At 36.5% G+C, this 26,932-nt stretch overlaps 1 protein-coding gene and 1 long non-coding RNA gene across 5 annotated transcripts; one reads left to right on the top strand and one right to left on the bottom strand.

Moving 5' to 3' along the window:
* Window positions 1-280: 280 nt before the first annotated feature.
* LOC135110229 (M-phase phosphoprotein 8-like) lies at window positions 281-26,932 on the bottom strand. Of its 4 annotated transcripts, none has more exons than XM_064022315.1 (8): window positions 26,428-26,932; window positions 21,126-21,302; window positions 20,438-20,540; window positions 19,474-19,625; window positions 15,789-15,962; window positions 13,846-14,028; window positions 10,514-10,675; window positions 281-10,298 (listed from the first exon to the last, which is right to left on the bottom strand). In XM_064022315.1, exons 1-8 carry the CDS (start codon window positions 26,608-26,610, stop codon window positions 10,158-10,160), a joined length of 1,275 nt encoding a protein of 424 aa, XP_063878385.1. In that variant the 5' UTR covers window positions 26,611-26,932; the 3' UTR covers window positions 281-10,157. The 4 variants fall into 4 exon arrangements, with proteins under 4 accessions (XP_063878385.1, XP_063878386.1, XP_063878387.1 ...); XM_064022319.1 differs by lacking the exon at window positions 281-10,298 and adding an exon at window positions 13,352-13,474 and having other exon boundaries at window positions 10,538-10,675; XM_064022316.1 differs by lacking the exon at window positions 15,789-15,962.
* On the top strand, window positions 7,905-21,415 carry LOC135110230 (uncharacterized). Its single transcript, XR_010273159.1, has 2 exons — window positions 7,905-8,036; window positions 21,159-21,415. It is a non-coding gene; the product is annotated as an uncharacterized LOC135110230 (long non-coding RNA).

Genomic DNA, 26,932 nt, shown 5'->3' with positions numbered 1-26,932 from the left:
TTCATTTCCACCATTTGTGTAACAGACTCATGTTATGGAGAGAGAGAGAGAGAGAGAGAGAGAGAGAGAGAGAGAGAGAGAGAGAGAGAGAGAGAGAGAGAGAGAGAGAGAGAGAGAGAGAGAGAGAGAGAGAGAGAACTCATTGCAATGTAGGAAAAACTTTCGCACATCTTAAAAGAAAATAAATAAATGTATTAATTACAACGGTGAAGAAAGGAGCCTGCTGCAGTTCATGAAAGTCAGAATATGATAAAAATGTTCTTTTTGAAACACAGAAGAATATGCCAGATATTTTTTTCTTTAATCAAAAAATGCTGACAATACTGTTACTGTCATTACAGGTACTAATATGTTGCTGTCTGTATACTGCCAGACTCTCTTAAAAAGTTAATTAAGATTATAAAAAATTATTTATATACTGTATTAATTCTTACTGCAACACCTAACAATAAACACTACAAATACAAGTTCACTCACCTAGTATCTACACCCTTTGACTGCTACTACAAGACATTTGTTATCAAGCACTGTAAATAAAGAGGTTAATTCAATAAATGAAGCATCCATTTCAGCCATTACAGGAGTCTGACTCAAGATTCAACACAGCTTGGAGGGCCTTCCTCATCCAGCCAGAGCACCAAAAGACAGCCCTCACTTCACTTGTCTCCTTACATTCCACACTAACAAGAGCACATCTGTACAAAACTTCAACATGTTTACTCTTTCCACGTGTGTCCCTGGGAAATACTCTGAAATCTCAGGGCTTGGTATCACTAAGCCTGGCTTACATATGTGTGTTTTAATTATCTGGGGTTTGTACTAAGAAACCATTTGTAATGAAGACAGAGTGATGACTTCCAGTGTATTGCTCAAATGCATTACCAATGCTTACCCAAGGATGTTCTTTTATGCCAGGAGAGGTGACAAGATAAACAATCAATTAGTAGCAAAGCCTAACCATGAGAATGATGCAAGCAATCACAGCATAGGGAGCAGCACTACTTTAAACAAAGCAATGGTATGCACACCTGTGAGAGCCAAGGCTTCATGATCCAACATCACCTACAAATAAGTAATACATGACACTGTCATAAACTTTAAATAGATTGCACACACACATAAAAAAATGTAAAGATGTAAACTTTACATGACTAAAACACATACACAATAATGTGATGTAATACAATGGAAGTGTGTAAGATGTCACAAATGAAGCAACTCACAAACTCTTGACAAAATAATATGTTAAACAAGATCCAGATAGTGTTTGTACTTTCCATATATTTGCTTTCTATGCCTACACTTCACATAACTACTGTCTTCCTTTCCAGCCTGCCTAAAGAATCCACTCACCACAATGCATGATTTACAGCAAAAGGGACAGAAGCTGACACATCTGACAATTATTTGTGACACTGTAGCCAGAGGGCAACAACTTAATTTCATGTCTCAGTTCAAATAATCATCACAGCATGTAATAAGTAAATTCACTTGTATATTCTCATACACTTTAGATAATGTTTTAACAACCCATTCTACTACAATACAGTAACCTGGGTTTGTTTCCTATCATGCCACAGCCCCTCTGTGTGTGTGTGTGTGTGTGTGTGTGTGTGTGTGTGTGTGTGTGTGTGTGTGTGTGTGTGTGTGTGTGTGTGTGTGTGTGTGTGTGTGTGTGTGTGTGTGTGTGTGTGTGTGTGTGTGTGTGTGTGTGTGTGTGTGTGTTTCTATAACAGCAGAAAACCTTAAGAGTTTAACTGCTAAGATGATACATACATATAACAAGAGCAGAATTACTCAGTGAGCCCATCTGCTCCTGCCTTCAAGGGCTTGCAGTCATCTGTTACAACTTCAAACTTAGGTGTTCAATCCCCAAGGACTCTTTCAACACCCTCCTTCCTTCATCCCTGGAGGGAGTATTGTACAGGAATAGAGAAAGCAAAAAGCACTGGAGGGTATGGAACCTCTTGTCTACATCATGGGTGGGAAGAGGCAAGGGTTACATAGATACATTTTTTTGCTTTAATACCCAGTCATGATACCATGATAAGATGTCCACTGTCTGCAATTAAACACGGTCCTATCATGTTGAAGAAGAAGAGATAGAAAAAAATCATATTCAAACTTCTTTGTTTCAAAAGACCTGACCAGAAATGTCTAGTTTGGTCTAATCTAGTCTGACTGTACTCAGGTGGCCACAATTACTGGACAAGGGAAGAAGTTCCAGGAATATCATCACTGACATGTTGTAAAGATGTGACTCAAGGCAGACAGAACTGTACATACCCAGGATAAAGAGGATACGTTTGACACACAATAATGAAACTCTCAACATCACATGAGACCTACAAAAATACTTTGTGGGCTCACTATTACTACATTTTAATGAGATGCTCCACTCTCTGCAGCAGCCAAGGAGAAAACAGAGCTTCCTTTAAACAATTCCTTACACTAACACAGACAGAGGAGCACCAACCTGCCAAACAAAATTAAGCAAGGGTGTACAGTCTCTGTTATAGTATATATATATACACATTTTTCATTAAATATTACTGCAATTGCAATTTATAATTCTGAGTTTGGAAATTATGTTTACATATATACAGGCGTGCATTGATTTCAGTCTCACTCAATGTCTCTTACGAGACACCTAACATTACTTTCATAATTATTTAGCATTATGGTGCACACAAGAATAGCAAAGGTCATCAACTCAGTGCAAGTAAGAACTGCAAAGCCTTTAATGATAAGTTTGTGTAATGTCCTTCAAGATAGCATAAACTTATCATCTTATCCCATTATTTACATGATCTCATAATTCATAATGCCCTGACAACCTTGAATGTAGTGATATAAAAGGCTCAAATAACTATACAACTTAATAATAATAATAATAATAACAATAATAATAATAATAATAATAATAATAATAATAATAATAATAATAATAATAATAATAATAATAAAAAAGTTTAACATCATGAGAAATATGGCCGCACGTCAATCAATTAATCTACTAAATACCATTTTGTGGTCTCTCTCTATGTGAAAGCTATGGGAAGGAAAGGCTACGTTCACATCAAATGAGTCACATTGTCATCCTTTGTCATTTGACCTGAGTCACACTAATGCAGTATTGCTTCATTACAAAGGTGAGGATCACCCTTCCTTCTCAGTCTTCCCAAAAGGGTTTAAACTGATCCTCCTGTGGGGGAGGTGGTGGTATGACTTTAAATGTTGTCATAATAATTGTACTTCCTTCACATCCTTGGTGTTCACCCATATTGCACCGAGTCTAGTACGTATGACCAATACATATTCTGATGATGACTGGATGATAATTGCTTTATCCAATACAAACAGTTACTGAAGCTCTAAATTAAAAGGAAAAGAAACCTTACCATCCAATGTTCTCTACATGATTAAAAGAAGAAAAATTATCATTTACCACTCCTTAAAATTGTTTAAAAAGAAAGCTTATGATCTGTAGGCATGCTAGTGTCATGCTAACACTCCAAAAGACTCATGTTGACTGATGGGAGCAACCATATTCATGAGGATACTCAAGTTAACTTGTTTGGTGTGAATGCAGCCAAGCTGTTGGAGGAAGTAGAGAAACTGGAGCAATATAAAATATTTCAAATTAAAAGCAGCTAACAAAGATAACAACTCTGTGACAATAACTTTCAATAAAACCCTGGATTAACATACTTCAGTATTTGTCAAATAATTAAAAAAGTGACTTGGCACCAATGCCTGAAAAAATACAATATTCCTTAGATGCATATTCAATACTTTACTCTTTCTGCCATCAGCACAATCAGACACACTGTACAGATGCAATTTTGATTAAATTCCCTAGCCATTTACAGAGTTTACAGAAAACAGGAGAATTAGAAAAGTGGATATTTTATATACTGGGTTGGGGCAACTTTCTCTATTCACACTAACATCACTAAATCTCTTCATCCCTTTCTCTTTCCTCTTGTATAGTCCATTAAACAATGACAATGAAGTATGACAGTGCAGGGTTTTACATGATATTTCACCTGCAATGGAAATATTGGCACATATTTGTGGCTTTGATATATTGAAGCATTGGTGTTATGTGCATAACAAAGGTGCTTCATTTGTATTTCTGCAAATAGTGGAACAGTAACCAAGATGGACATTATTCTTTTTAGAAAAGTTAACTAATTTCCTCATAAGCATTTAAAATCACTTAGTGAATATTGTGAAATGCTAGGTAGGCTCATTTGAAGTCTATCTACAAAAATTATTTAGAAACATTCTAACTTACACTTTATACAAAGAAGCTTTTATCCTATTACACAGAATATTCACATACACATTACCCTTTCTGAAAATAACCTTAATAAAATCTAAATACACAATGAACAGCTTCTAAACAAAATATAATCCTGAATAGATTCTAGGTTACGTTCACATTAGTGAACCAGTTAGTGAATCAGTTAGTACTCATGTTAAAAAGTGCTTTCCATTTTATCCTGGTATACCCTGGTGCATATAGATAATCTAGAGAGTTGTGCAAATCAACAAATAAAACAAACTTATAGGTATATAAATGCTAAAGTTAAGCATTGGATTTAATAGGAACATAAGCTTCCCTCAAAAACAGTGATAATTATTTTTCATACACTATACTTAACAGAAAGTTTTATCAGGCTGTGCATGGCTCACAAGAAACAAGATGCACAGCCACAGGATGGCACCATTACCCAGCCTGGTCTGTCAGATGGAAAATAATGCCTGTACTTTCTAAAACAGTGAACACAATCTTATATGCATAATCTTCACTGGTTACCAATGTATGATGTGTATGTTAAACAATGCAAAGGGGCCCAGTTCTGTTTGACTGTCAACTTGGTGAGAGCTGATGAAACTTATATGTGTGAAGCAATTTTGCATAAGGGCTCATAGCAGAGTAAAGCTGCCTGTGCATGTACTACATTAATGCTGCTGCCAGACTGGATCCTGCTAATTATAACATTTAACATGGAAATAACTTCACACTGAGCATTATGTCACAACCTTCATGCCACCATGAGTCCCTCACATGTACACTGAATGCTCAAATTAAAATTTATCACTTTCAATAATAATAATAATAATAATAATAATAATAATAATAATAATAATAATAATAATAATAATAATAATAATAATAATAATAATTCTAATAATAATAATGGTAAAACTGGTTATGCATAATGGAAGTTTGCTCTAAAAACATGTAAAATATAAAAAATAAACAATATTTAAATATTAAAACTTAACTTCAAAAATCTTTTCATATAAAACCTACTGGTAAATTCTATGGACAACTTTCATCTGCAGTTAGTGAGCAAAATAATATTTCATTAAAATATCAATCAACAAAAAATAAACTTCATCCATAACAAACTACATTAAAATTTAATGAAGGTTCATAGACATTTGAAAATTAACATACACTTGCCCATCCGAGAGAGAGAGAGAGAGAGAGAGAGAGAGAGAGAGAGAGAGAGAGAGAGAGAGAGAGAGAGAGAGAGAGAGAGAGAGAGAGAGAGAGAGAGAGAGAGAGAGAGAGAGAGAGAGAGCGCTCCCCTATGTACATGTCATTGCAGGGCACATAGAAGCTTGAATACACTATGATAATCTACACACACACCTAACTGTGGTCATTGTAAATCTGTTAAAAGTGTGTTTCTAGACAAAGTGCTCTCTCCCTTATGTTATATTGCTGAATGTTTAGAAATATTTCACAGGACATTGCCACTTCCACAGGGCATTACCACTTTCAAAAGCATTAACACTACTGGGATGCAAGCAGCTAAGTAGTTACAACAGGTACCATTTGATGCTTATAAACTGACACACAATTTGGTGGACTTTTATATAACAAAAGAATCAGCATCCTTTCGCTTTTAAGATCACAGGTGAGGTAAAAACACCTGAACAGGAGCATTTTAAGGGGACCGACTGAGTTGAAAATCCAAAAAAATATTGAAAAATGCAAAAATCATCTCATGACATCCTTAGGGTTAGTACTTCACAATGCGTGTACAATAATTTGTCATCCATACAGTGTTATGCTTTGTCAGAGATAGGAATCTTGTCAGGTTGCATTTTTTCGTGTTTTATATTTACCCCATAAAATGAAGAAAAAAAAAAATTTCATATCTATCTATCTATCTATATATATATATATATATATATATATATATATATATATATATATATATATATATATATATATATATATATATATATATATATATATATATATATATATATATATATATATATTATTTCCATGCCATGAATAGAAGTGTGGCTACCATACAATTTTGATTCTGGAATTCTTTCCCTTCTCAGATCTCATGATATCAGACTAGGGATGCAGAATTTGTTTTTTTATTTATTTATTATTTTTTTTAAAGCTTGTATTCTCACCTTTACATTCACTTTCCACAACCCTATAGTGTGTGTAATAAATAAGTACTTCTTTACATTACAAATACCTATAAATAAACAAAAATTGTATATTCAAGAAAACGGTTGGACGTGGATCTGGCAACACCCCATGTCTCAAGGGCGTGGCTACTACTACACCTGCGGTTCTCAAAGAATAGAACGCGCTATGAATTTCACAACTTTCAGTTTTCCTTTTTGATTACTTTGAAGTCTCATCTCCTATTTCTCATGCTTTACTGATAATAGATTCGAGAAATAATTTCTTAGGAGAAAAGAACTTACTTTTTTATGTGATGATTTTTGTGGAAACACCGCAGCCTGCCCTATGTAGCCAATTCCACAACATTTTTAGTCAAAATCTTTATCCCTCTCCAATACCATAGCTTTCAGTTTCATTTTATTCTTTTGATATTAAATGTATGTTGACAGGCATTGAAAAAACAAAATAATCCTCAAATATGCCTCAGTTCCTACAGAAGTACTTAGTCTATAATAACTTGAGCCCAAAGATAGGTATATATATATATGAAAACATTCACTCCTGACTTGTCAAAATATTCTTTGTTACTACTAGTGAGAAGTCTTATATATACAAACAAAACTGAAGGCCATAATATGGCTCAAAAACAAAATTGTATGTATACATACTAAACACTTCCCTAAGGGATACATATATATAAATATTAAACACTTTATGGGTTAAATGCCGTTTAAATACCCATTTAAATGCCCCCACTCACACTCATTCACTCAGTCAAGGTCATTGTAGGTGGGAGATGGTTGTAAAAAAAATATTAATTATAAAAAGAAATAAAATAAAAAATAAGAAAGCTTACAAGGAACAGCTTTCTTTATAGCGGAGTATGAAAGTTTCCTCTCACAGCCTAGAAGAGTGGGGGCGATGAAGGGCATCAGACACCCTCAGTGACAGTGTGTGTTATACACCCTTAGAGAGAGGGAGGGAGTTTATGACACTCTCTCATCAATTTCTGTACCTGCTTAGCATTCACTCACTCTCCACTTTTTGCTCTTTCACCACAATGGGTAAGAGGAAGTTTTACCTTACCCAAACAAGCGAGGTACTGGCAAAAGCATGCTGAATATTAGCTGAGAGCAGAACACATGTACATGTAAAAATGAAGTGTGTAATATTCCATCTAAAAGATTCCAGATGCCAACAAAACAAGTCATCTATGAATCTAACGTTTGTAATTATGGCTCATAATCATATACAACTGTGGTTCAGTTATCACTGGTTCACTCTTTTTTTTTTTTTGTTGTTGGAATCTAATTATTTTTACAATGCAGGAAATCCCACTTTATCATGGAAAAATCAGCTATTATATCTGATTAAATACATGCTAAATCGTGATGTGGGTTGAGGAAATACCTAGATGAGGGTTTAGGTGCACTTGTATATCTGGCAACACTGCCTGCTGATAAGGTGGCAGCCAGGCGGAGGCAACAGCACAGTTCACACCAACCTGTCACTGTCAACAGTAAGCTGTTGGCAGGAGGAGTGGGCACCAGCTGGTGTTGGTTGGTCGGCTGTGCAAGCAGTAATTTTTTTTGCCACTTTCACATTGTTTGTGGGTTGATGTATTTGGGTTGGCAGCAGTTTGGCATGTTTGTGTGAGTGCTGTGCATTGCTGTTACTGTTGGGTGGTGGTTGGGTTGGGTGATCATGCAGAAGCAGGTTTTTGTCACCAGTCGACATGTATGGGTTGTTATCCTTGTGGTGCTTGTTTGGTGTATTATGTAAGTGTTGTACAAAAATTCTGGTTATCATTTGGTTGGTGGTGGTTGTCAGTGTTTTGTGCAAATGGTGAGTGTTCATATTCTGCCAAATTGGCAGTTAATCTCCATTACTGCCACAAGGAGGTGAGTGGTTTAATTAACAGCCTTTTTTTTTTTTTGTGAACCATAGTCAATATATCGCAGATTTTACTACTTCGCAGGTGCCTTTGGAACATAACCTCCCAATGAACTGGGTGTTCACTGTATATGGATGAAAAGCTTGCGAGTGTTCCTTTAAACTTTAAAGCCTTATATCTCAAAACTAACTTATTGTGCTAATGAGGCATATTTCTCGGCCATTTACTGTCCAATTTTGATGATTCTGGTGTCATTAAAAAGGGGGGGGAGAGAGAGAGAGAGAGAGAGAGAGAGAGAGAGAGAGAGAGAGAGAGAGAGAGAGAGAGAGAGAGAGAGAGAGAGAGAGAGAGAGAGAGAGAGAGAGAGAGAGAGAGAGAGAGAGAGAAAGTGACAGATTTTTTTAGTGTTTAGTTGTTGCTGTTTTTTAGCTTAAGAGAAATATCTAGAGGAAAAATTTTACATCTTTTTTCTCAACAACGAAACCAAAAATGAAAATTGTCACAATTTTCTTAGAAAACCATCATGTGACAAATTTTCAAGAAAATTCAAGAAAAACTGTTGTCAAAATATGCAAAAATCTAAACCTCAATTTTTCATATTTTCATTAGAAAAAGAAAACTATTGCTCCAAATCTAATGAAACTTATACATATAACTCATCTAAAAAAAAAAAAACTTCATAGCTCCTAAAAATTTGGTGGTTTGGTTCACAAATAACAAAAATGGAAAATAACTTGATCGGTCCCCTTAATGAAGCTCATTCATCACTGACCATGACTCCCACACTAACCCCAGTGTTTGGTGGGCACTTGTTGAATACTCTGACAAGGAGCTATTCATTTTTTTTTTTTTTTTTAACTTGACATGAAATTTGTACTGGTGCTGATTAGAATTGCAACATAAGCGAGGAATTACTGCTACAATCCATGTTTTCTTCCTTAAGCCTTTTGCTTAAAGATGATGTGTGATAAGACTTGTTTTCCTTCAGTGTCACCTAAGTATTAACACACTATGTGACAAAAAGGTAAATTTCTCTTACCACAAGTACTATGTATATGAATGCAAATATTAATATGCAAGTATACATGCATATGAATATGTTATGAAAATCACATACACAAAAATATAAATAAATAAAACTATAAAAATTTCATAGTACAGTGAGGGGGTGAATGTGAGTTAAAGAAGAATGTGCAAAAATATTTCTAGAGATCTGTTAAGTTTTTTGTAAATGGTATAGAATTTGTTTCATTGTAATTACAGATTGTGTAAACATTTAGCTTAGTAAATAATCTATGATGATTCAAAGCATCAAACACTTTTTTGTTGTGTGCCACACAGCTTGTTTAAAGAGACACAATGGTGACCAGCATCGTTGGTCACATCCTAGTGGGGGCTCACAGCAACAATCACTTTGTGAAGTCTTGAATTCTCTCTCTCTTCCACACTATACAGGTCCATCACCTATCACTTCTTTTACACGTCACTGATAAATTCACACTCTTGAGCCCTTATGGCCACACAAACCTGTGTTTACTGGGCCCTGTACAAGCATAATGTTCCACTGATACAGCCAACCACAGAATGTGATGTCCAACCTAAACTGTAAAGAGAAATTACCTTCCATTTTTGTTTCACAAACTAACAAAAAAGTTTCATGAAGGAATATGCCTGCGAGTGATCCACTGCTTTCACATATAACTACTACATAAACACAAAAGGGCAATAAGGATTAGCTATAAAAACTGTTTCCTCCACTGATACAGAAACAATCATCCAAACCTTAACTGTAATGTAAAAATATAATCACTGATCATAAAATTCTGAATAAGATCGATTCTTCCCTGTCCTGCGAGAGCGAGCTGGAGACTCCACCTCTTGCTCTTCCTCTACCTCCACTGCTTTTGCCACTCGCCCCTTGCGGACTTCCTTCAAGGACTTCGCTGGCTGGGAGAGGAATAACACTGTATGTAACACATAATACACATTCCACTAAGATTAGACCAATAACAATAAGAAATAAAGGATAGTCCTTTACAGGCACAGAGATTGGGAGAGGGTTAATGAAAACACTTTTACTCCTCTATTCAATAATTTGCTTTTAAAACATTTAGCATCCAGCTTTATGATAAAAAAGGACATTATAAGCACATGAAACTCACCTTCTTCTTCTTCTGTGAGTCATGAAATTTCTTAATTGCATCCATGCAGTTCTCCAAGTTTTCTTCAGGCTCCCAAGAATTGTGTTTTGGTCCTTTATTCTTCCATTGCACCAGATATTCCTTGTTGCCTCGCTTTTGCCTCTCATTCAAGATCTTCTCCACCTGAGACAAAGAAAAGTCTGATTAGGGGCATGGGTGTGTAGCACCCTACTGACAGGGATCCTGCTAGTTGTGCCAGTACCACAGAGAGAGAGAGAGAGAGAGAGAGAGAGAGAGAGAGAGAGAGAGAGAGAGAGAGAGAGAGAGAGAGAGAGAGAGAGAGAGAGAGAGAGAGAGAGAGAGAGAGAGAGAGAGAGAGAGAGAGAGAGAGAGAGAGAGAGAGAGAGAGAGTTAAGATTTGTAGCACGTTTCAAGTTTAAGAAAAACTTAAATGTCAATTCTTCCACTACGAGGAAAGCATTCTGGTTGTGGTGTGGTGGCATGTCAGTGTGCTGCCACTCATCTTGAGTATACTGCTGATCCATTTTTAGCATGTTTTTATCACCATTTTATTTCTTTTGGTTAAGATAACTCATCCATACAGTCACACATCTTTGCAACTAGCTCAGAATTAAGAAACAGGTTGAAATACATGAATAATGTTACAGATGATGAATCTCAGAGGTGGATTTAGTACAGAAAGCAAAAGGCCAAACCTGGGAAACTAAATGAACCCATCTATCAGGAAAGATGTCTGCTATCATCTTTCATCTCTGATCAAAACTTCCTAATCTCTACTTAATAATCACTTAAGAGATCATCAGCGCTACCTGTAAGGAAAAAGTGAGTCACAAGGGTGGACAACACTGGGCTTAGTGCACCATGAGGAGTGTGATCTTGATAAAACAAGTTGTTCAACAACTGTTATAGAGCTACAACTGCAATTGGCTGCTTGGTGAAAAGAGTGAGGTATATGTCTGAGTTATGGAGATGTATGGACACAACTGCTGTACTGCAAATTACAACACTCCCTCCCAAGCCTTGTAGAGGAATCCAATGTATCACCACACAATAATAATAATAATAATAATAATAATAATAATAATAATAATAATAATAATAATAACAACAATAATAATAATAACAGTGTGGCTTGATTGCAGTAGTTAGAAAATGTTGATGGAACATATACGACAGACTCCAGCACAACAGGCACCTGTGGGGATTTTCCTGTCACACAAATTTACCAGGTGGTTGATACATCTGGTATTTTTTAATATTTTTTTTTTTGCATGACTAATGTCATAATTATTATCATTATTAACAATAAAAACAAAGATAATGCACATATACACTGACACCCACAAGCATTTCCTCACATCTTGGCCTCTGAGGCTCCACCTGGGAGAGGACAGATCCTCACTGACCACCCTGAGTAATGGTCAGCTGCTCAACGCATCATGTGCAAAAAGTGTTAACACGCATCACTGTAAAACAAAACAAAATACAGGGACAGGAATGTGTCTAAGCAAACACCCTGGTGGAGCACCAGCACTATTTTATACTTCAGACAAATGAAGACATGCAAATCTCCTGTTAGTTAGTCTTCAATAGAAACCAGTTGTTATATTAAAGTGCAGCAGTTTATATAAAGTGTGTGTGTGTGTGTGTGTGTGTGTGTGTGTGTGTGTGTGTGTGTGTGTGTGTGTGTGTGTGTATATATATATATATATATATATATATATATATATATATATATATATATATATATATATATATATATATATATATGCTTTTGGGAAAGTACCTCCTTACCTAACAAAAATTTCTCAGTAAAATTTTCCCATATCTAGAAGGAGTATCTTACTGGCTATAAGAACACTGTATGATTCATCATCTTGTGTCATTTAAGATGGAGATATGTTGGTGGGTTGTGCATCATTACTATTCCCGGTTTTCATTTCTATATCAGACACAAAAAGGACTATACTGAAAGTAGGGATTTTTCCCATATGTCTCCCAGTTCATGGAAGGACACTAACATTAAGTCTCTGTGGCTAAGCAAACACAAGAGTGAGAAGTTTCAACAATGAGTGAGATTACACAAGAGTCTTTACATAATCTTTGTCTGTCTACCTGCAGACCAGGCAAATAGTTCAAACAAGACAAAGGTTGTCTCATTATGAGAACTAAAATGCAGAGGTCCCTACATTCCATCCCTTTCAACCCCTTAAAGGACCAGTGATCTTTCTGTCCTGCTAGGATGAACCCTCCAGTGCCAAATGTTGAAAACATCCTGTACTCACACACACCTTAAACTTAGCCTGCTATAAAAGAGCAAATGAGATAGACTTTGTACTCAGTATCAAATATTCCTCTTTCTAATGATGTCATCCAGATGTCTCTATGTGCAGTGGTTATAGAGTGACAGTGAATTGAAGAGGAGAGACTTTTGAAGGAAGCAAGTCACTTGTCTGCCGTGTATCCATTTTGCCTGACTGGATATAACTAATGCCTATTGAAAATGGGTGCCCTGAACTTTCTTAATGTGTGCTAAACAGTTTTATCAAATTCCCACCCTATTGCACCCTCACTAACACATGTAGAAAGTGACTGAGTGTGAGAGGGTAATATGCATGGTGTTGAAGTGTAACAGTAGGTGGGAGAGGGCAGAGAACTGGATTTGTCAGAATCACTATCACTGCATTTTGACCATGGTGAAAGCAGGGCAGAGACCGAGAAATTAACCTAACTAGCTTACAGGCAGTATTACCAAAGACTGAACTACAAAAATTGACAAAAAGTAGCCAAATTTACTGTAAAAATTACTAAGCAGTTATAACCGCCTCTGGCCCTCACCTGGTAAAGTGGCTATAGCCGCCACTGGTCCTTTAGGGGTTAATCACATCTTACAATGCACAGGGAATATGGTGGAAGAATTCCCCTAACACTGCTGTAGAATGCATGACCAAGCTGTCCCCCCTGTCCACAGAGGGAATAATCTTTGTACCTTCTTTTAATTTGGTTATCAAAGATAATTATAATGCAGGAATAATGTAAATAAATTGATCAATGAACCTTAAAGAAAACATGAAACAAGCAGAGATGACACTAGTGACAAAACTATGAAACTACAAAGCATAACAGGAAGAGTATGAATGCAGTGACTGGCAACAGCATGAGATGAACACTTGACAAAAGCTTCCTTAACCAAAGTTTAACTCAACCATGTTTTCTGCCCCTACTTCATTCAATACTATTAATCAGCTTACACTAGGGAACCTTTCTATCAAGAGGGAAGCTCGAACTCACCTCTATGTATCAGTTCTTACTTGCCGACTATGGATACTGACCTCATATTTTTCCTCCTCCTCCTCCACATTTTTGAGATGAGTGGCATGGAACCGGTTCAACAGATCAGGACAGTTGAGTTCCTCCTCGGGCAGCCAGGAGTCATATTTGGCACTCCAGCCCTTCCATCGCACCTTGTATTCAGTGCGGCCCTTCACCTCCCGCATGTCCATGATCTCTTGCACCTGGTGTAGTGTTTGTATTGGTAATCTAAATAACTGGCCCTGTATGCACATCTATTATATGCATCATAAATCAACACCACTCAAATTACATTATCAACTGATCCTGTATGCATGCCTCTATTATATTCATCTCAATAGCACTGAAACTATATCATAAATCTATCACTGACATACAGGATGCTTTGAATGTTATGCTGCATATGAGTAGAAAATGACACAACTACAACTGACAATGGAACTTTTCAATGAACTGCAACCATTATGAAAAGCCAAACTGTAGTGAATTACATTGCTTTGTTAGCATAAGTTTTATCATGAATAAAAGGCATTTTGTTCAACAGCCTGAATGTTGCTTGAGGAACATTTTCAAGGTTCATATGCCACTTTTCACATTTTTTCTATGATCTAAATAATCACAAAGTGTTTCCAAGCTACCAACAATAAATTTACTTTTTCTTTTTAACTTGATGACTGTAATGAGAGATACTGTTCAAAGTGTACCTGAGTGCAGTCTTGAGAGACAAAACAAAAATTATGAAAAATGGATCTCCTGAAAAAAGACTGATAAAAAGTTTCAAAATAAACTACTGAAAAAAGTAAATTTTGTGAAATGAAGAAAGAAGATGACTGTAACAATGGCAAGTCAAGAAACTACTGATGGAAACACATCTTCAATGCAGATGAGAGTCATAGTTTTCAAGAAATCACAAGTACCAAGGAGTAATGACCAAATTACACAAAAGTGAAAAGTTAAAATGGCTAGCTAGAGACTGGAGGTAAGCTTCACTTCTAAAGGTAGCTAAATAAGAATAAAAAATCTTCATAAAATTACAAAGGATTTGCTTTAACAACATGGGACACATGTTGCTGTATTTATTTCTGTAACAAGATCAAATCTAGCTTCCTATGTGAGGAATGGAATCTCTTCTCAAAATTTCTAGGCAATTTATGCCCTACAACATGTTTCTATTTATAATTTCAAAAGATTTGCTTTTGAATATAGATGTTTTGAATGTGTGTATCCTTACTTCTTCCTTTTTTATTTGAAGGTACATCTTACTACCAAGTATATGAGTCTTTCTTTCAAGATGTCAAACCCCATCAAGAATGATCTGCTTCACAATCCCACAGCAATGTCAAATTCTCAGTGTCGCATGAGGCATAGCATGCTATCACATTCTGTTACGATGGCTGACACAACACAATGTGTGACACAATGAAAAGTCAGAACCAGTAAGTGCTTAAGAAGGGTGGTGATAGTAGTGGGATTAAAGCTATCACACTAAGCCAGTCACCAGCCACCATGCAGTGTTTTTGAACCCTTACACCATACACACCTCCCTACGTGGCTGTTTACAAACAACAACCGAAATGAGAGCAACACTGTTGCTGAAGATGGTATTATATCACATAATTTATATACCTCCAAGTTTGAAGTGTAACCATAAACCCATTTCCATGTTGTATTCCAGTCAATTTGTCTAAAATGACACATGTAAGCATGTCAATGTCAATGGAAGTTGGTAGTGTAGGCTTTGTTGCACTGACTCTAGACTGTTGTCAACTAAGTTTCTGGAAAACTTCTATTGACTTTTATGCTTACAAATTACAGACTGGAAATGACACTTATTTAACAAACAAATCAGTATGACAAACCAAAGAAGTAAGAATGCATGACAGAAAATGGTGGAAGGTTTCAGTCAAGGTAGAGAAGAAAAGTGGAAACTGGCCAGATGGGAAAGAGGGGATTACAAAGTTACCTCATAAGACTCCTCCACTTTGCGTCCTGCTATCTTGAAGTACTTGTTGAGCAGATTATCACAGTTAAGTTCAGCCTCAGGGACCCAGGAGTCATCCTTGGGTCCAAATCCCTTCCACCGCACCTTGTACTCCGTGAACCTCCCTCGCACCCTGTGGTCCACCACTGCCTCCACCTGGTATGTCACATCCTCATTCACCTCCATACACTCACATCAACATATTAACACTCTTCTTGCTATTTACAGAATGGTATGCCTCTTACCTGTTAAACATAGGTCAGAGGAAAGTCTGAGAAGTGAGACTTAAGAGAGAAGCAAGCATATATGAAACATTTGATACTGTGATTCATACACAAGAAATGCATTCAGGCTTGCAAGGATTCCCACAGGTGGTGTGTGGCAGCACTATCGTATATTCTAGAGTCAAGATGTATTGATAATTTTCATAGTATGCAAGATGTGTGACTGGTTAGGTTCTTCCCTTTCTATCCAATTTCCAATCCTTAGCTTTTAGCTTTGCTTAAACCATGGTACACATTTAAAATGCAGATACTAGTAATGATGATCATGATGATGATGCTTGAATAACAACAATTATGATGATAATAAGAAATCTGCAGATTTTAAGAAGAAACACTCAAGAAAATTATATTTTGCAATATATATCCCTCAACTAAATAACAAGAATGAACACCTGCATCACTTCGGTGGATGACCAGCTTACTTAGCCTCTGACACTTTCCTCATAATTACTTAATAAGCGTAATGTCTGACCAGACCAACATCCCCCATAACAGAGGGAAGCTGAGACAAGACACCCACAAGCATAAACTCACATTCACAACGATTCCTTCACATGTCTGCCTCTAAGCCCCAAAGGGTAAAGTATAAATCTAAATCAAAATGTATGAGACAACAAGGAAATAAATAATTCCTCAAGTTGGTTTCTGCTCTACATGAAGCTTTGTTCATATCATGTTGATCCAGAGAAGATTACCTGATGTAATAGGGCAAGGAATGCATTTTTGTGGTCCAGATATTTGTCCAAACACTTCTAGAAGGAAATGCTGTGGCTTTTGTTCCTTTCATCAATGAAGTCTCTTCCTCCTCCTCCCCTTATCTGCAGTCACTGTGAACTTTTAATACACATACAGCAAAGCTACAATTTTTCAACATTTACCTTTTTGTTGTTCTACACACCACATCCCTGAATTACAAATGCTACAATTTCAAATAATTACAAAATAACGATCAATGTATAGGTAACAAAGTACACAACATATGAAGCGTCATGCATAGAAAGGGAGTGATGCACAAGAGAGAGAGAGAGAGAGAGAGAGAGAGAGAGAGAGAGAGAGAGAGAGAGAGAGAGAGAGAGAGAGAGAGAGAGAGAGAGAGAGAGAGAGAGAGAGAGAGAAAATGGTGCCAAAGTTTGGCAACATTCTAACACATGTAACTCAATTATTTTTCAAGCTATCTTGTTAATTCTTTTTTTTTAAATGAAGCTTATAACAAGTATGAATCAGTGTTTTTTTTTCAGTGGCTACGTTTTAATCCATTTTCTGACAAAATCATGGTTTAATATTTTAATACTGTGGAACTCAGTTACTGAATGCCTCCCTTTTTTAAACAAATTGGTTTTTGAACTCATATTTGCTTTGGTTGCAGTACCATAATTCAGTTCTAGAACAGAGGTATTTGATTTCAAACATCAAAAGACATAGCAAAAGCTTCTGTTTATTACTAATTTATTGTTTCTATAAATATTTACTTTGTTTTTATATATTTGGAGGAGAGACACAGATTAGTGTAAGACAGTAATTTCACCTTTGAAATAAGGTAAATGTGATCCCGCTGAAGAACCTTGATGTAGACAAACAGCTTTTGGTGCTCAGGAGTAATTCCAAGCCACCTGTGGCTCTCTTGATGACCCCCAATGCCATCACTACTGCACAACTGCAGTTTTCCATTAGCTTTTCCCAGCAGCAAGATATCTAACTGTTATTACCTTTATTTTGGTGGTAAGTGGTTTGCTCCTCTGTGTGTCCTATAAGACTTCCCTTACTAGATCATTGACAAAGAGAATACCTAACGGTCTAAACAGTATCTACGGATGAGTTCTGTGTCACTAAGTTCATTCAATACATCCTTTCTGGATGAATAATTTGTGAGCTGGAAATGTTGTGAAGCAGCCATCTTGGCTGTGGAAGCATCTGTTTTAAGCTGCTAAGACAGGGTAGACTGGTGTCTAGGAACAGATTAATCCATTTTACATTGATTCATAAGGGGAAAATAGTTTTGGTTTTCAAACATTTTGGATTTTGAATGGCATTCTGGAACAAATTAAGTTCAAGAACTGAGTTTCCACTGTATTTGAGCATTTCTAGCGCCCCAGCTTTCAAACTGCCTAACTCGTTTGCGCCCTTTTTTTCATGAGATGCATGTGACACATCACCACCACCACCACTGTGGCACCACTATCACCACCATCATCACCACCTTATACCAGACTATTATCACCTACACTACACACATCATCAGAATAACTATCACTTCCTATATCTACATAATCTGGATCATCTTCATCATCATCATCACTAAAGCAAGTAGAAGATTCACAAAAATCACAGTGCAAAGAAAAGCCTCACACAATGTTTGCACCAAAATCTCCAGTCACTCCTCTTGATGGGCCAGGCATGGGACTGGCCTCACCAGAATGATGGCCAGACATTGTTGTACTATTGTGAAGGGCTTCTTGTCTGAGTCATTGGCTTTGCTGGCCAGCTGATTGGCTGCTAGATAGGTGTGGTGCAACACTGCCTGCTGATTGGCTGCTGGGTCAGCATGGCTCAACATCACTTCCCTGTCAACCCCTCCCTACCCTGCTGTTCCGGATCTGACTCATTTCTCATGCCCATGCTCATGGGCCACAGGCAGGGGGTGTCAATAGGAGTGAAGGAACACACATTTTCTGTGGGGACTTGCTACCTTACTTCTAACGGTGCAAGAGAGTCACATCCACCACCACTGGATAGAAGAAGGATGAAAATAGTGTTATATGCAATAAACCAAGTCTGACCGAGAGTGGCATATGACTCCCTTTCTGTACGCAATGCTTCATATATGGAACTGGGAAATGTGTGTGATATCATCATCATCATCATCATCATCATCAGTCACCACTGGCCTTGATACATCCCATTCTTCACTTCCAGTATCCCTCACATGTCACTCATACAATACTCATTCACTCAACTAAAACTTACAACTATGTATGTGAAGGTCATCACTACCTATATAATAATCCTTTCACACAATGCCCACTTTCATAACACATGTTATTTAAAGTGATAATATACTGTCCTAATTAGTCTGCTCTTCAACAATATAAATCTTCTATAAATAACTACTCTTCTCCCCTGAAGTAGTATTCCTAATTACAGCAAAATGTACTCCTAAAATAAATAATTCACTCCAATTGCATAATCTTTCTTTTCACTCTTATCTCAATAAAAAACAATAATCCACAAATTCTCTCTCTCTCTCTCTCTCTCTCTCTCTCTCTCTCTCTCTCTCTCTCTCTCTCTCTCTCTCTCTCTCTCTCTCTCCTTTTCACAATTAAATCAGTCATGAGAATCTGAAACTCTTCTAAAACACTTGCAATACAAGTTAAAATGCTACATACCTCATATTCTTCAGGTTCTTTTTTGAGAGGAGGCCTGCCTACACTCTTGGCAGGGGAGGGTTGCCTCTTCTTGGGAGGAACAGGCTTGCGGGGTTTTGGCTCAGGCTTAACCTTGACTTTGCGTGTCCTTGTTCCAGCTGGCATAACTTCATCTAGTGAGAATTTCACACAATTAGGACCTCGTATACAGTTTTACATACTTTTCATAGGAAAGGAAGACAGGCAAGCCCTACACAGAATTTAGAGAACAATCCCACCTAGGAAACTTTCCTACAAAGTTGACAGTGTAAAGTTCAAAAGGAGAACAGCTAATTCCACAGAGACCTCAATACTCTTTCTTAAGGATGCTTGAGTTATAATGAAGTGATAGATAAAACAGAATATAGCATCATTCCAAAATCTAAAAGCCAGAAAGACATGAAGGAATAAAGTATCACTAATTTATTACAATATTATATCAATATATCTTGCAGTTTGAGAAATATAATAAGAATTAAAATAACAACATTATATTAGTTAAGAGGGAAATTAGCAATATGCAATGTCTAAAGTTTTGGACTGAAACCTGAGGAGAGATAAGGTATAAGCATTGTTGTTGAGTGCATAAGGTTCACGCTGAGTTTTGCGATCAGTTGGAAACTAACAATCATCTTGTCTTGAATCACATTCGTACTTAAAAATAGTTTGTGAACTTTCATTCCCTAAGCATCTCATTACTATTCATTAAATATGTTGTTACAGACTTTTCCTTATTACTAAGTTGTTTCCAATAAATACAGTAAAATATCTGAGGAAATGCTGAATGGAGAAAGTTTAAGGTAAACTGATATACATAGACTGAATTTTTCACTGTCATCAGAAAGGTATCAGTGTATTTGAGCACATGGTAACCATTAAATGCTGGTTTAATCATTAAATTATAAAATGTACAGCTACAGAGGTGAAAAGAAATTAAAACACAAACCTTGATCTTCATCCAGTTCACTGTATGAGAAACGCATTGCCTTTCTGGTCTGCATGGTCATCTCTGCACCTTCTGCTGGACGTTTTTTGGGAGCCATTGCATTCTGTAGGAAGACCAATACAGTATATCATGTCACACCAACTTCTTTACAAAACAGTCATAGAGCCACATTTCACATATCAAAAAATACCCACAAGAACTTTGCAGTCTGGATTTACATCAAATGGAAACACTATGAGGATGTGCAATATCCTTAAGTCCCCAGACAAGATCACCCCACCACCCAGGCAACTATGAGAGCTTCCCACAGCTGGACAACTACACAAGGCTAAGCTCGGACTCAGTTGTCACCCATCCACCCAGCCAACCAACATCTACAGATTTCCATCACCACTTGGACAATATTTAACATAGCTATTTAAGATACCTTACTTTCCTCCTTTCCTTGTATAAAGTACGCTGAGGAGTCTGACTAAATACTAAAGTTTTAACTCTGGTTGCCAGACAGTTCTCCAAACACATATTAATACTGTGTCCATGTATTTCTTTTAAGAGGCCATATGGGTAATAATATGATTGTCATTACTCAAATTTATATCAGTTAATTTATTATCTTACTGCTAACCACTAATATTTTGCACAGGTCACCAACACAATATCTAGTAAGGAAGCCCATAGGGTTCCTTACCTTGTACTCAAATGTTCTTCCCGAAATTTCCAGGAACTCATTGATGAGGTCTTCACAATTGAGCTCTGAAGCAGGGAGCCATGTGTCATCCTTCTCGGAGTAGCCCACCCAGCGCACCCGGAACTTCACGGGGCACTTCCACCTGCGCCGGCACTCCATGTCCACAATCTGCTCAACCTGCACAACCAGTATTCCCTTCTTAGTGTGTACTTACACTATTATAATGTATTTGATTTATTTGATAATCAATAAAATAAATTAATTATTGAGCAAGACCATAGAATGTGAAACTGGTTATGCAGAACATTTTCCTCAAAGTATATTACCACTAAGTTTATTTATATCTATATAAAAAAAAAAAATGCATGATGTCAATATTGTGCTACAAGTCTTACACTGGAGTGACAAAGGTTGGAAAAAAGTACACATTTACTGTACTGAGGTACGTGTACCTGGGATAAGAAATAACAATGGATCTAATGCACTACCTTCGAGGATGCACCTGACTGTTCTCTACATGGAATACCTACTCATTGTCACTGATTGTTTAAGAGGCTTAAGATCCACACCAGAACATCCCCTAACTACATTTTCTTTATATATAGTATATATCATAGCTGGGCACGATAATGAAAAAATTATCATGATAACTGATAAATTGATAACGATAACCTTACTGGCAATAACCAATAATAGATAACTGGCAATAAATTTATCGCCCAATAACCGATAAATCGATAAATCCAAAATTCTGATAGGTACTAGCAATAACAATATTGATATTTTAAATAAAAAAGTTGATAAGCCCAAATCTTTATCTTCATCTTTATCTTAGAAAATTTAGGAAAAAAAAAAAAAAAATGAAAAAAAATTCAAATTCAATATTTATCCTGACTCTTCATTAATGAAAAGTAATGCTTTAAAATAACTTTTGAAAGTTTAAAACTTCGACATGCTCATGTTCCAAAAACTAAAATTATTGATTATTGCTAGTCTGGAACCAGAAGTATCGGCAATACCAATGAATCAATAATGTGAGAAAAATAGTTATCAGATAACCGATAACCCAATATCGTTACTGCAATAACTTGTCATAATAATGCCCACCTATGGTGTATATATATATATATATATATATATATATATATATATATGGAACCTTAGTTTTCAAACTTAATCCTTTCCTGAACGCCATTCAAAATACAAAATGTTTGAAAACTGAAACTACTTTCCCCAAAGGAATCAATGTAAAATAGATTAATTTGTTCTCAGACACCCATCCACCTTGCCTTAGCAGGTAATGACCAATGCTCCCACTTCTAAGATGGCCACTCCACATCTCCAGAAAGTTTTTGTCCAGAAAGGATGTACTGAATGAACTTAGTGACACAGAACTCATCAGAAGATATTGTTTAGACCATGCAATCATTCTCTTTGTCACCAAAGCAAGCGAGGGAAACCTCAGAGTGACATAGAGAGGACCAATCCATTCACCGCCAATATGAAGGTGATCATAATACTTAGACATCTTGCTGCTGGGAAATGCTACTGGGAAAATGCAGTTGTGCAGTAATGATGCTGTCGTGTGTCATAGAGAGAGACACGGGAAGCTCAGGATTACTCCTGAGCACCAAAACTTGTTTGTTTACATCAAGGTTCTTCAATGGGATCACATTCAACTTATTTCAAAGATTGAATTACTGTCTTACCCTCTGTCTCTCTCCTCCAAATATATGAAAATTAAGGAAATATTTATAGAAACTATAAATTAGTACTAAATGGCAGCTTTTGCTATATCTTGTAGTATTTGAAATCAAGTAACTTTGTTTGAAAACCAAATTATGGTATGGCAACCAAAGCAATTACGAGTTAAAGTTTTCATTAAAAAAAAACAAATTGTTCGGAAAGGGAGATGTTTGGTAACCAAGGTTCCACTGTACATGTACAGTAATCCCTTGGCTATCACAGATTCACCTATTGCGCCCTCAGTACACTGTAGATTTTTCTGGCTAATATATGTAAATTTATGTAGCAGACTCCTCAGCACATCGTAGGTTTCTGTGGCCGACAGGTATTTATATTTTTTAGATTTTAATAATTTCTGTAGTAAAATAAACATTTCCTATCCTAAAAATTAATAAATTAATAAATAAAAATACACTATCGTAATTCAAAGAGATGAAGCTCCATACCCTTGATTCCACTTACCGTATATTTTGGTGGATAAGATGACTTTCAGATAAGACGACCCCAAAATTTTGGTTTGAATATAATGGTTTTTAGCTGATATCGGTGGTATAAGACGACACCCAAACTACCAAACCATCTGTGGTAAAGTTTAGGTTAGTGAGCACCAGACAACTGAGACAATGATATACCAGTACAATGAATGAAATACCTTCTTCATCTTCAAGTGCAAAACTATTCCCACCAGGTGCTTTTGTACATTTGCACAAAAAAGGATGGGTGGACGAAGATGGTGCAAAATTATGGATAGGCAGTGTGAGGTACGATCAGTTTTCCTAAACATAAACAAAATCTTGCCTTGCGTCACCTGCATGTGTAATCTTCTCTTATACATCATCATCACCTACATCGTATAGTACTGCACAGCTAATTATCATCAATCAAATTGTAGTATCTTCACTGGTGGGTGTACCAATTTTTTTTTTTTAATACATAAGGATGTCTTAAAGTGAGTTTGTTTAAAAGTGTTTAAGAGTGTAGAAAAGGTTTATAAGAGTGTGAGGAGAGTTTATGAAAGCTTAAATATATAAAAATAATAAAATAAATATATGCAAATTATAAAAATAATCTTAAAAAATACAGTGCAGAAGCCGCATTTCCAAACACTTCTATGATTATCTTAGTGGTCTAAGAACATCTTAGCACTAGTTGGTCATTTTCAAAAGCAAAATCGTTCGCAACTAAGAACCATGGAACATTCGTAGCTACTACAGGGTCAGGGCTTTTGTAGCTCACTAAGAACAGCAGTTTTTCCTTCACAACAACAACAACAATGGATACTATGCAATGTGAACATATCCTTGTCTGAAAATAAAATCCAGTCACAGAAACCAAAAGTAAGCATTAAGATTGGTTTTATTACAAATAAAAAGTAGTTCTCAAACACACTAAGTAGTCTTTTACTTTGTGTAATTCATTTGTGCTTAACTGACTTGCTAGGAGAGTACTGAAATTACATTTCTGGAAATTACACTCATTAATATTCAACAATCAGAGCAGCATCACACATGACCCAATGTATGTAGCCAACACAGACCAAGGCTAATTATAATCAACTCAATCATTCCAAACATGACCTTACCCATATTTAAAAATGGCAATTGAAAATATAACTTTTTCATTATGTTCTTTAAAAAGAAAAATTATTTCTGTCCATCTGGGCATTTTCTTCCACATTCACACACAAAAAAAAAAAAATCTTTTCTATGATCAATATCCCTGTGATAATAAGACCAGCATAACAGCTCAGGTTCAAGACACATATTCATTTGACACATCTTCAAACATAATTCATTATAACCTTACCAACCCAAAATCAAGCCTAATCCAACCCACTGCTGTTTTCATGAATTCTCTCTTGTTTTTTGCTGCCTTTGTTTTGACCTGCAATCACAGATCAGCACATTTTTTCCTACTTCGTCCACCTCCCTTGGAACACCCCCACGTGCATACATAGCTGCAGTGATATGACTGCAGCTAACATGAACATTTCAACACTGAAAAAGCTGGGTTTTCTAGCGTGTTTGTCTTTTGGTGGCTCCATGCTTGAACGTGTGTGTTTGAGTGGTCCAGCACCAGAGCCCAGGCAATTGTTTATATTTCCCCCCAAACCAATTTGTATTGTGCATGCTGACTGGTTGAAGTGAACAAGGTGCAGTTAAGAGCATCTTAGTTACACAGGTCTAAGAAGCCATTTATGAATGCTTCATAAGTGGTCTTGTTAGCTCAGTGTAGCTAAGATGTTTGTAGGGAGCTAAGAAGGCATTGCTATGAATGTCTTCGAAATTGTGGCCCCAATACCGTTTCTACTTCATGGATTTTCACCTATAGTGGGTGGGCTTTGGAACATAACACCTGTGATAGTTGAGGGATTTCTGCATATATATATATATATATATATATATATATATATATATATATATATATATATATATATATATATATATATATATATATTACTTTTCATTATATTTTATATATTTTCCAAAATTTTATTTACTTATTTTATTTATCTATTAATTTTCACTTTTATTTATTTATTTATTTTATTTATTTATATATATTTATTTTATTTTATTTATTTATTTATTTATATTTATTTATTTATTTATTTATTTTTTTTATGTACAAGACCATAAGAGGGAACAACATCCAGTACAGATGCTGAGCCCACACATAAGTCCATCCAGCAGTGTTTCAACTTCTGCTGCTGAGAAGTCACAAAATGTTAGTTTCTTATGGTATGTGGCGCCAAGGTTAAATATAAATAAGCCATGTTTATCCCCTGCTTTCAGAAATGTTGTGTTTGAGAGCATAATTGTATGGACAATGGACATGACTGCATGAAGAATGCTAATTATTAAAAAGAAATGAACTTGACTATAAAATATCTAATTAACTTATAGCAGGCTGTTTAATTATGAGTACCTATCATGATAGTGAGAAAAATAATATAGCTTGCACCACTTTTCTTTTTTTTTTTTTTTCCAATAACAGTTATTGAAGTAAGCAGTCCATACACTTGTGCTGCCTTAAAAGTCTCTGTTTGGATGACCAATGTTCCCAGGTATTTACAATTTTGAGTGACAACAAACAGTTTAAGAATAATTCAAGGTCAATCACTTTACCAACATCTGTGGCAATCTCCTTGCTATCACGGATGAAAATCAAGAAGACGACAGTGCAGCAATAATGGTTATACAGCATCATTCGATTGTACATTGACATTAAAACATGAAATAATCTCAGGAAAACTCATACATCATTCAATATTTGCAATAAAACATTTCACCACAGCAGTTATATTTTTATCGTAACACATATCCACCCTATGTTATGTTACAATATAATTCAAGACATGTCTGCTGCGCTTCATTGAGTACTGTGCTAGTGACCTCCAGCGTGAGTAATACGAGTGTTGGCGGGAGGCAGATGAGGCGCGCACCACCACAGCCACCATCCTCAGCCTGCCTCGAGATACACTTAACACCGCAATCACTTCTTGTAACGCAAGTCAGGGAGTGCCACACTCATTACAGTGTCGCGGCAGACCCACCTCAAAAGTGCCATCCTCGTTCTGGGCGTCCTCCTGTTCCTCCTCGTCCTTCTGGGGGGGCGGGGTGTCCACGCCTCCCTCGTCGTCTGTGGTCTCGTCGCCCTCCGCGCCCACGTCCTCGTCCTTCGGTGGTGTGCTGTCTGCGTCCCCTGCCTCGCCGTTCTGCTTGTTCTTGTTGCCCATGGCTGGCGTGAGGCGTGGGAGCGGGGCGTGGGAGCTGTGCAGGCTGTGAGGGACGCGGATCCTCAGACTCTCAGTGCGCGAAGTAAACAACAATTCGGCGTCGCTTCTCTCCCCGAGCTGCTGAGGTGCCACCTCTCCCACACCTCAGCATATCACACACGCTTAATTCCAACCTTTTCTCCTATACTACTCACAAATTGAAACATATATATATATGAACTTCTCAATCATTGGGCTTGTCAGAAATCCTCTTCAAATATTATTTACTATATGCATTTGAAGCGCTGGAATGTTTGGCATCTGTGTTATACCTAATTTTTTT

Source organism: Scylla paramamosain, chromosome 20, assembly GCF_035594125.1.
Source record: "Scylla paramamosain isolate STU-SP2022 chromosome 20, ASM3559412v1, whole genome shotgun sequence".
Classification (NCBI taxonomy): Eukaryota; Metazoa; Arthropoda; class Malacostraca; order Decapoda; family Portunidae; genus Scylla; species Scylla paramamosain.
This window is presented reverse-complemented; position numbering and strand designations above follow the sequence as displayed.

What these genes read in the sequence shown, in the direction of transcription:
- LOC135110229 (XM_064022315.1), bottom strand. Translation starts at nt 26,610, where the DNA reads ATGGGCAACAAGAACAAGCAGAACGGCGAGGCAGGGGACGCAGACAGC. An exon ending in ACGAGGATGGCACTTTTGAG is followed by an intron (nt 21,303 to 26,427) that starts GTGGGTCTGCCG and finishes CTGGTTGTGCAG; the next exon opens with GTTGAGCAGATTGTGGACAT. An exon ending in TGAACTGGATGAAGATCAAG is followed by an intron (nt 19,626 to 20,437) that starts GTTTGTGTTTTA and finishes AATTCTCACTAG; the next exon opens with ATGAAGTTATGCCAGCTGGA.